The following is an 11,712-nucleotide window of genomic DNA, read 5'->3' on the forward strand; positions in this document are numbered from 1 at the left end:
AGAAAGCAGTGGGTTAGATGCTAATTGCATGTCATGCCCTGGGATGATGCCCAAAAGGACAAATCAAAATGAGCTTCCCCCCACCCAGCATCGCATGAACGGAAGTGGCAACTTTAAGTGAATCCAGATTTCTTAGCATCCTTTCACCACGTAGGTCGATTTCTCAAAGCGACTGTAGACCAGCTCCCCTCGGTAGTAGGATGAGCAGTGGTTCTTCGCACTGGAGGCCCCCACTCGGGGTCCTGTCCAGCTGAATTAGAGGCATGCATTTTTTTTTTTATTAAAAAGTTTATTTTTACATCATTTTGCACATTTTTTTTTTCAATCCCCACGGGTTTCCCATCACCAAATCACCCCTGTGCCACCACCATAGTCCCATGCATTTCCCTCCCTTCCCCCCCACCCCCCGTTTTTGATCCCATTCCCCACTCCACCCCTACAGAATGTCTCTGGTCTATGGTTGTTCATTATTTTTGTTATTTTCTCGCCTGGATAAATGAACATAAATTTGATTGTACATTGGAAGATGACAAATGAAAGGGAATGTAGGCTACAGAAGGAAAAAGAGCAAGGAGAAGAAACAAGGAGTGCTACTGTTGGTATTGGCTGTGTTTTTGAATAATGGTCAGGAAAGGCTTCAGTGAGAAAGAACTGTTTGTGCAAAGACTTAAAGGAAATGAAAAAATAAGGCTAGACCATTGGAAATGTTACTTAAGTAGATATTTAGATGACCAAAATTTAAGCAGAAAGTTAATGTGAGAAGTGTCAATAAAGAACAACTAACTTTTCTCAGGGTGAGAGTGTGACCCAGGAATTGGTAGGTGATTATGATATGGTGTTGTAATGTGAAACCTTGAGACTTTTTGCAAGCTGGAGGCAAGGGTCAGGCCCAGTGAAATTTGGGGGACAGAGAGAACAAAAACAGGCAACATTTGAGAATACTGTAAGGGACGCATTGTCACCAGGGGAGATCTAGCTTTCAGACTAAAAGGTTGAAGAGAATGTTTATTAAGAGACTTCAGAGATAATGTATGATGTACTTTGTGTTCCAGAGTGTTCCTAATGAAAAGGATTCATGAGTTGCTAAGAGCGTAAGAAATAGAAACAAAATAGGACATATGAAGATCCAGATGGTCCTTATTAGGTGATAAAGAAGGTTTTGGGAGTCTGAAGCCTCTTATGTTTACCGACAAATAAAAATAAAAGTACAGTGAATTTAGTTTTGGTAGTCTCAAGACAGCTAGGAGTGGAGAGGCTGAGAGAGTATAGGTGCCCACAGAGGCAGAGGTCCTGTGGGTGACTCAGGCTGAACTTACTTTTGGCTCCTGTGAGGCAAGTCATGCTTCTAATATCTTTTAAGGCTAACTTGGCAAGAGTATTAGAATGTTTTGAAATGGCAAAACTATAGAAAATTTACCCATTTCTTTAAATCGATGTCTATTGGTTTGGGGCCCTAGTTTTGGAGAACACATACCTCTGTGTTGTTCTTTTCAGAGGCAAATATTTTTTATATAATTTCAAAGTAGGGATACACCACCTTTCTTTTTTAATTTTCCTACAAAGTATCCCTGCTCTTCAGCATTTTTATGAAACATTTAGTGTGACTGCAGTGGTAAAAATATCTCACATGTGTTTCCATAATTAAACAATGGGAAATTAAAGCACTGCAGTAATTCAGAATGAGAATTACCCAAAGTTTTCTGTAATTCCAAATTTCCTAATGTTGTTTCAAGTGGAAGCTCAACTGGTCTTAACTTTTTTGCTAAGAATCAAATATATTGAGGATGGTTGCTGTATTTCTGTGTAAGAAAAATATGTTTACAATATCTAGAACCCATAAATTAAACAAGATTATCTTCTAATGTGTTAGCCCAAACCCTTTTATTTATCTTAAGCTTCAAATGAAAGCTCAAATAGTCTTAACTTCCTTTCTAAGAATCAAATATATTGGGGTTAGTAGCTGTATTTCTGTCAAATAAAAATATTTTCACAATATCTAGAACGCATAAGTTAAATAAGAATATTTTCCAAAGTGTCAGCCTAAACCCTTCTGTGTATCTTAAGTTTCACTGAAATTTCAGTAAGTATAGCATAGGCTGACCAATTAACATGGTCATGCTATTTGGTCTTTTCATGTCAATTTTCAAGCATATTATAATATGGTCACAAACACTTGTCTGAGGATCTTGAGTGTTTGCATTAATCACTGAACAGATGATAGATATGTGATCTTTATCTAAATCTATCACAAGAACAAGAAAGAGGAAATTTAAAACTCAAAATGGTGATTCCATGTTCATGATGCCACCTCCCCCTCCCAATTCCATAAAGGCCTTAATATATGCAGCTGTTACAGTACATAGAGGAGAATAAATGAAAAAAAAAAAACACGAAAATAATCTGTAAACAATTTGACCTGCCTTTACTTACCTCCAGAGAAGCTTCAAAGTGAGTAAGTTCCCAGAGCCCCTATGGGAATACATTTAACTACCTGCCTGAAAAAAAGCTGATAGCGGGAAGAAAGGATCTCACAAATTTTAAATTAGTGAGCTTTCCCCCATTGTTTTCTATTCACAAGGTCACAAGGCTGGGTTTGAACTGAAATTAGTGACAGGTGCTGTGGTAGCCAGCCTCCAACATGGCTCACCAATAAATCTCACCTTCTGATAGTTTCCTCTCATACTGAGTAAGTCTCACCTGTATAACCAGTAGGATACTACTTAAATGAAAGGGTACACCCTTTTTAAAAAAGATTTATTTATTTACACATACAGAACTGGGGTACAGGCCAGCGGTGCAAGGTGGTGAAAGGATTCACCAGAGACAGAGTAGGGAGCAGAACAGGCAGATCGATTAAGTACACTGCTGAGGGGAGCAGTGGGCGAGAGAGGAGAGTCCTGCTGCACCCTGTGGTCATCTCCCTGGCTGGGGGGTCGAACTCCTGCTGGAGGGGCTTCGGCCCTGCTCTTTGGATGATTCACTCTGGGAACAAGTCTTTGCATGCTAGGTGCTATGGAACAGTCTTCATCAAAAGCCATGTGAATGAGCCATCTGGAATCAGACCCTTTAGTCCCAGTAAAGTTTTCAGATTTCTGTACCTTTAGTCAGTATCTAGACTGCAACCCGAAAATATATGGGGTAATAAGTGGTTATGGGTGGGGGGTATACCTGCTTTGGTTTTGGTTTTGCACTGATAACTAGTAAGTGACAGAAACAGAATTCAAAATCAAGATTGATTCCAAAAGTTGAGTTCCCAATTTTATCTTATGTGAAGCAAGGAACATCAGTTCCTTTCATTGCTTGGTCAATGCGATACTGTATCTACTCAAGTTGGGACAGTTAGGTTTTGGGTACCATGATTTACTAGTCAATTAATAGCCATACTTATTTTCTAGGTATTTACTGAAATGATTTCCCAAGAAGTCTTATTCATGTTTCAGGAGGAGATTTTCTGCTAAGAGTCCTCATTGAATCTTTTGTCTTTTGATATTAATGTGTACATTCTGCTTAATTTGTCCCTTCTCTTGTCCCTCCTCTGAACTCATTTTAGTACACAATTTTAATTTCCTCAAGAGGAAAAATTAGTGAGTTGTTTCTGAATTACTCTTCACTAGGATTGTAAATGACTTCAAGAACCAATTTGAAGTTCTATGCAAAAATTGTATCTACATTTCATGTCATAATTTTTCTCCTTCCTCAAATGTCATTTCAACCCCAGGGAAATCATCTTTTACCTTGAAAGAGCTAAACATTTCAGACTAAAGTAACAAATATTTATATCCCACGGTCCAGGTGACATGAGTCATGCTGCAACTAAAGAACATCTAAACTTGGCTGTCAGATCTGAGTGTTATTGTGGTAAAAATGAGACTTCCTTTGTCTGCTCATTTACCTACAATTAACTCTGAAAGGAATGTTCTAGTTATCTCCCCTAAAGCATCTTTAATTATAAATGCATGAATTTGCAAACTATAAATTAGGTGGTAATACCTTGATTAAAATATTAAGCATAGGGACCTCCCCTGTGGCTTAGGGCTTAAGCCTCAGTGCTACCATGTTTTTTATAGTTGAACAATAGTCCACTGTATGGATACGCCACATTTCGTTTATTCATTTACTCACTGATACATGTTTGGGTTTTCTGCACCTTTTGCACAGTGTAGATAATGATGCTATGAAAAAAAAATTATATTATGTATTTTTGCTTGAATGTCTGTTTTCGGTGATCTTGGGTATATGTTCAGGATCGAAGGTGCCCCCTCTTTAATATTTATTTTTTTATGCGTACAGAACTGGGGTACAGGCCAGAGGTGCAGGGGCGGTGAGAGGATTCACCAGAGGCAGAGTAGGGAGCAATGTACACTGCTGAGGGAAGCAGCGGGTGGGATAAGAGAGGCCTGCTGCACCATGTGGGTCCCTTCCCTGGCGGGGTATTGAATTCGTGAAGGGGCTGCGGCTAGCTTCGCAATGCTGTGCTTTAACCCGATGCGCAACCAGGGAGGGTCCAGTGCCCACTAATTTAAAAGCAGTTGAGGTCCCCCAACTCTATCAAATACACCCATATGTACCTTCAGAGAAGGAAGGTTGCGGGCCAGTAACCAAAGTATTTCTATATAGCTTCAGAGTCAGTCAGATGGACCTTAGTCAAATTACAGATGAGGCAACTTGGCTACTAAGGATCTCTGTGTCTCAGTTTGTCTATCAGTAAAATGGGAGTAATAGTCCTTGCTTCTCAAGATTGTTATGTGAAAAGGACACAGGCTGGCGCATAGCTGGCATTTAATAAATATTTCTTATTTCTCCACTTTTTCTTATGCTCTTCAAATTAACTGTTCTTTGAGATAACAGCACTTCTCTTCTCAATTTCTCTTTCAGGTCAAAATTAAACTGCCAAATACAAACGCTTCTGAAATTAAAATTGATATCCAGGAGACGATCCTTGACCTTCGTACTCCTAATAAGTGAGTAAAAATTAGAGGCAGTGTACTTAAATATTAATGAACTCTTTAATCGATAATCTTTTAAAAAGTATAGTTATTTTCATCACCCCTAAAATCTGAAGAAAGGTGAAAAAATCAATTAATAACTTGGATATTTGATATACATAATAAAACTATACATGGAAATACCTGGATTCTTTTCTACTTTGCATTGATAATTTTGAGTATGTTCGTATCACCAAAGCACAGACAATCCTTGACATTTAGATAGATAGCTCATCTGTCAAAAAGGGGTAAACATCCCTCATGTATGTCGTTTTTTCATTTAATACTTTAAAAGAAAGTATTTAAAAGAAGCAATATCTTTAATTTTGTGGATATTGTCTCTGAAATTAAATTTGATTACATTTATATGAAAAAATCCACAAAAATTTTCTTATCAATTATTTAAATATTTCTAAGCTAATTTTTCATTAGATCCCTTAGGCTTTGTGAATACATTATTAAAATAATACAGATTATCATGGAATAAGTTAAACAGTTTTGTACTTTCCAACATAGCTTGAATATGGACATATTCCCAAGACACAATATGTACAGTAAAATTCTTATATAAGGTTGTTTATGATGAAATCTGGAAAAATCACTCTACCTCAAAACTAACTATATAGAGAGGGAATCAATCAAAGCTGGTATGTGCTAGATAAAATATTTCAATATTTCACTACTTTGTTCACTTTTCATCTGGATATATAGCAATGAGCACACTTTAGTTGATTGGAGTGGTTCTTTCTCTGTAACTCATAAACATTTCAAACTGGGTGTGGGGAACAGTCACCTGTTAGCACATTCTCTTCCTTCTATTGTCAGTACCTATAATTCTCTTTTGTTAATCTTCAGGCTTCAAGAAAGTAAAAAAGTAGAACCCTTCTGAAAAAGACTTCTATGTAAACAATCCAATGTACATACATAGCTTGACTTGGATTTCTACAGTAGATTCAGTTAACCCAAGATGATCTATGGATGAATACATATAAACTATTTTTTCATCATTTATATAATTTCAAAAATGTATTCTCACTCAAAATCATCTCATGTTAGAAAAAATCCATTCACCATTCCTACCCTTCACCGCAAGGATTATTAAAATTTGTTCATTGCATATTATACACACATTCTGTGCAACCTTTGCAAGGAAAGTTGCTTAAATAAACAGTCAATCTTCCATGATATTTGTGCATTTGTTAAAAGCACACATATATCTACACACCATAGAGTTAATTTCCGTTCTCCTAGCTGTTCTCACTGTTTCCATCAATCTTTAGGCAGCTGCTCTGGCTATGCTGTCATTCCTGATAGCTATCAGAACACACTAAATGAAAGGCTCACACAGAGACACATTTCCATATAGAATGTGAACTGCTCTAGGTGATTTGGATCACACTGTACTTATATAGTAAATGTTAAGTGCACAGAGGTAATGTCTCTTCAAAACAAATTAAGATAGAAGAAGATACGATTAAGATGTTTATCATTTTTCCTAAATACTAGAGCATTCATTGAAGGCATGCTACTGTCTGGATATTATCAGGAATGTGTGTTGTAACACTATGTTGTCCCTCTCCAAGAAAGATGAGAGGACATTCTCTTCATGTACTATGGGGCAGAGCAAATAAATTTATTTTTAAAGATTTGTTTATTTATGCATACAGAACTAGGGTATAGGCCAGAGGTGCAGGGGCAGTGAGAGGATTCACCAGAGACTGAGTGGGGAGCAGAAGAGGCAGATCGATTAAGTACACTGCTGAGGGGAGCAGCGTGTGGGTCAGGAGAGGTCTGCCACGCCATGGGGTCACCTCCAGGGCAGGCGGGAATCGAACTCATGCGGAAGTGGCTTTAGCTTCTTAGTACTGTGCTTTAACCCACTGCGCTAACAGGGAAGGCCCACAAATAAATGTATTGTAACTTATTTATTTAATTGACTAATAATACCAAATAATAGGCAACTGCATTAGAATTATCAATAAAGCCAAGATATTTAGCATTGTACAACCAAAAGAAATGTCAGTTTACTAGATAGTTAATTTTTTTCCTCCAAGTTGCTATTTTGGTATGAAGATTCCCAGTGTGGAGTAGATAAAAAGGAAAGATGGGGGAAACTGGATAACTTCCCAGAGTCTCCAGACTTTTATTTTCATATAGGGTTTACTTAGTGAACTCAAAGAATATCATAAATGAACTCCTATATTGTATAAAGACAAATACAACTTATTTTATGGTTGAGTACTGCTTTAGTTTGTTCACACCTTTGCTGTGCCCCTTTAATTCAGACTGAGAACTGACTTGATATTTAAAGGTATTGATACCTTAAATAGAATAGTGAATTGCAGCTCAGTAGCTATTTCTGCACTTTCTTTGAAAATAGTCAATATTTATCTCCAGTAGGTAACCTCAAAACGGTCACTTCTGTTTTTAATTCAGATATGTAAATCAAATAATTTATAACTACATAAAATAAGACTGCATTATATGAATATGCACATAACAAAGTTGTTTTTTATTAAAATCTCTTGAGAGCAACATCAACTAAAGCTTTCTCAGCTTATAAGTCTCCAAACTGGAGTTCACTGTAAAAATAACATGTTTTTCTTTTCAAATGATAGTTTACATTTACATAACTTTTACTGGAAATTAACACTGGATGCACATTTGACCAGTGTCTAAACTTCTTCAACCGCAAATATTTTATTAATAAAGGCAGAAGGATTAGGTTTATAATGTTTATTCATATTTTATATTACTAATTTACAGTAATCATTCAAAATCAGTAGTCATTCAAATTCATCTTGTGGTGGCTTGTTGGCTTCCACTCATTTATTTACTCAGTCAACAATCATTTATAAAGTCTTTTTCTAGAGATTGGAGTAATAACGAGATAAAATACAGTCCTTCCTTCAATAAATTGTACAAGGATGAAGTATTTGTAGAATTTTTTTTTGTCTAATTCTAAATCTTTATTCAGATATCAGATAGCAAAATAAGATATTTTAAAGTGCATCCCTTCCCCTAAGAGCCTACGTAAGTTTCAGTTCATGTTGTTCAAATTTTTAGTATGTAAAGCCCAATACTGAGGATGATACAAAAATGCAGGGATAGATGGATCATTCCAGTGGCCACTAACTGTCTCTTTTGAATTTATTGCTCTCTGGACAGAGAAGTGCCCTTCTTCAGTTGATTGGAACTCCTTCAGCTGATTTATAGCTGTCTTTTAGTGAGATGAAGCTACTCCTGAGCTTTGCTTTCTTGTTAAAGTGAATATGTTATCATTTGTAGAATAAGGGATAAAGCAAATGTAACTCTAGCACAATTTATATTATAAACAAAACTGAAAAGATGTACTGTAAGCATTTTTTGCACCTACTTTTTAAAAAAGATGCCAAATATTACAAGCTACACTGAGCCACAATGCGATTTCATTACTTCAGGTGGAGGGAGCTGTTTCTCCTACCTTAAACAGCTGTAATGGTACAAGAATCAAGGAAAATTTCTCCTTTATCTTCCAGAGATGTATGATAAATACTTTTAATGAGCTCAGTTTACTCATTTTCACATGATTTTCAAGGGTTTTGTTTTCAAATACTTTCTTTTATACAAGTATTCAATAAATACCCCTGATACAACCAGATTCCCTTACTGATTGGCATCTTACACCTACTAAAGGAGCTTTTCTGTGCAATTTTATAGAGATATTCCAACCTCCTTTACCGAGAATGTGAGGTAACAAGTGTTTCACGCATTTAATTTTCTTCCCATACCAGCATGTGCTGACCCCGTGCATAATTCAGGCTCATACAACTATGACAGAATTATGGATGTGCCATCCCAGGAATGCATTTAAAGCATACAGCTATCCAGCAACTGAGTCATAAAGTGCAAAATAAATGCAGCTATCTCGCACAGGGAGTATTGGTTAATGTATAGTAGAAAGAACTGGAAGCAAGCAGAGAGAAACACTTTCATTCATCTAGTATTAAAATTATCTAAAAATGAACTTCAATGCCAACATCTATAGTAGAGACTCAGCCTCAAGTTGTGTTAGGAAAATTACAATAGAACCATTCTATTTTTCAGATTTGTATCAGTCACATTCAGTGTACACATACATATGCTTGACAACAGATTAATCCAATCAACTTAAAGCTGCAGTCGTTTAATTTTGAGATCTGAAACTGTTTAGATAATATGGAACAAGGTTAATTTAGAAAAGGATTTTTTTTTGTTCGATTTTGAGACCAAAAAGTTGGTAAACTGCTTGTGTTTAGGAATATTTTTATCCAATATTTATACTGCCTAAATATTGTTTTGTTTTGCTGCTTGCTATTATTCTGGTGGTATATTTTGCTTTCTGTGGCCTTATTAAAAATATCCTCCTGATATCACTTCACAAAGCCAATTCTGGGTTTTTATTTATTTGCTTTAGGAAGCTGATGGTAACCCTTCCCCATCCTGTGGAATGCAACAATGCCAAAGCTCTCTATATCCTAGAGACTGAGACTCTAGAAGTTACCATGACTATGAAAAGAGAACTGGATTTTGTGAATTTCTTCTGAAAATACATGAATAAGGAGGGGAAGTGGTAGAATAGCATGGATAAAAATAAAAACGTAAAAAAAAACTGGTTGTTTTCTATCTTCTATTATTCTGCCTTATTTTAGAATGGGTCTAAACACAATTATAGTGATATTCTAACTATTTAGTCATTTCTATTACTCTGGTTGCGAATATGGTTTCCTCATACTATTAAAATACTCCATTTTTTAAAAGAAGACTTATTTACAACAAGAATAATGAACAACCATATACCAGAGACATTTTGTGGGGGTGGAGTGGGGAATGGGATCAAAAACGGGGGTGGGGTGAGGTGGGGAAGGAAGTGCACGGGATTATGGTGATGGCACATGGGTGACTTGGTGATGGGAAACCCGCGAGGATTACAATTGAGATGGAAAAAAAATGTACAAAATGATGTAAAAATAAACTGATATATATATATGTGTATACACACACACACACACACACACACACACACACACACACATATATATATATAAAGAAGACTTATTTACTTATTCATACAGAACTAGGGTACAAGCCAGAGGTGCAGGGGCAGTGAGAGGTGAGAGGCTTCACCAGAGACAGAGTGGGGAGCAGAACAGGCAGATCGACGAGTTCAGAAGATGTCTGCTGAGGGTCAGAAGATGTCTGCCACGCCATGCGGCTCACCTCCGGGGCGGGGATCGCACTAGCACTGGAATCGAACTCGCACTGAAGCGGCTGCGGAGCTAACTTGCAGTGCTGTGTCCTAACCCGTTGGGCCACCAGGGAGGGCCACAATACTTTTTTGTAGTGGTAACTGGGTAGAATTTAAAGTTAAATTATTACATGTTGAAATTGCTGAATATGTCTATGTAATGGTTGGTCCACTCAGTAGTCTGAAGAATTTAAGGCAATTAATTATATAGATAGTTCCCCTATTTGTGATTTTTCTGTTTTACAATGGTGTGAAAGTGGTATGCATTCTGTGGAAACTGTACTTCCAATTTTTATCTTTTCCCTAGCGTAGGAATTGCAGTCTGAAACTCTCATTATGCAGGACAGCAGCAAGCCCAGCTCCCAGCTAACCACATGATCACTAGGGTAAACAACCAATACTCTAAGGTGTACTGTGTTGTCAAAGTTCGGGGGGTTTTTGTGTTCTTACATTCCACCATGTTTACAAAAAACCTAAATGTGTTTTCTCCTTCTGATGAGAAGAAAACCCACAGTTCCTCTTGAGATACAATTCAATAATTGCCCAACTGTAGGCTAATCCAAGTGTTCTGAGTACTTTAAGTATTTTTTTTTAATTTTTTTTTTTAAGATTTATTTATTTGTGCATACAGAACTGGGGTACAGGCCAGAGGCTCAGGGGTGGTGTGAGGCTTCACCAGAGACAGAGTCGGGAACAGAACAGGCAGATCAATGAAGTACAATGCTGAGGGGAGCAGCGGGTGGGCCAGGAGAGGTCTGCCACACCATGTGGTCACCTCCGGGGCAGGCGGGAATCGAACTCATGCAGAAGCGGCTTTAGATTCTCAGTGCTGTGCTTTAACCCGCTGCGCCACCAGGGAGGGCCGTACTTTAAGTATTTTAAGGCTAAGCTATGGTATCAGTAAGTTAGGTACACTAAATACATTTTTAATTTACCGTATTTTCAATTCATTATGGGTTTATTTTCAATTTATGGTCACAAAGTAACCCCACTGTCAGACACGGAGAGTGATAAAATTAACTGCACCATCAAGTGGTCATTTTTATAACCAGAAAAGTTTATTTGGTTGCCTTTTTACTGATTTGATCAAATGATTTACAATGTTCTCTTTAGGCAGTCACTATTGCTCTGGCATATTTAAAATAACAAAGAATTACAGTTTGATGAACACTAACACATTATATATCTAAGTTTTTTTAGTTCTTAAATTTTAACAAACTTTAAACAAAAAGTGCGCATTTCTAAAGAAAAACAAAATTCCTTATCTGATAGTTATTCAGATATCACATGTATCCAAGCAAGAGTACATACATGTTCAGTTATTGCAAAGAAAAACAAATTCCGTATCTCACAGATATTCACAAAGATTGCATGTATCCAAGTAACACACACACCTTTCATTATGCCAAAGAAAAGCAAAATTCCTTATCTCATAGATAATCAAAAATTACATGTATCCAA

General features: G+C 36.8%; 1 protein-coding gene across 1 annotated transcript in view; it reads left to right on the forward strand.

Moving 5' to 3' along the window:
* PIH1D3 (PIH1 domain containing 3) overlaps window positions 1-9,578 on the forward strand; it is a 34,184-nt gene extending 24,606 nt beyond the window's left edge. Inside the window, exons 6-7 of the mRNA XM_004685681.2 lie at window positions 4,876-4,961; window positions 9,421-9,578. Of these exons, the coding sequence (XP_004685738.2) occupies window positions 4,876-4,961; window positions 9,421-9,550 (216 nt within the window). The 3' untranslated portion in view covers window positions 9,551-9,578. The remainder of the gene's footprint in view (window positions 1-4,875; window positions 4,962-9,420) is intronic.
* The last annotated feature ends 2,134 nt before the right edge of the window (window positions 9,579-11,712 follow it).

The sequence above is a fragment of the Condylura cristata genome, unplaced genomic scaffold (assembly GCF_000260355.1).
Source record: "Condylura cristata isolate star-nosed mole 26May11 unplaced genomic scaffold, ConCri1.0 scaffold00019, whole genome shotgun sequence".
Lineage (NCBI taxonomy): Eukaryota > Metazoa > Chordata > Mammalia > Eulipotyphla > Talpidae > Condylura > Condylura cristata.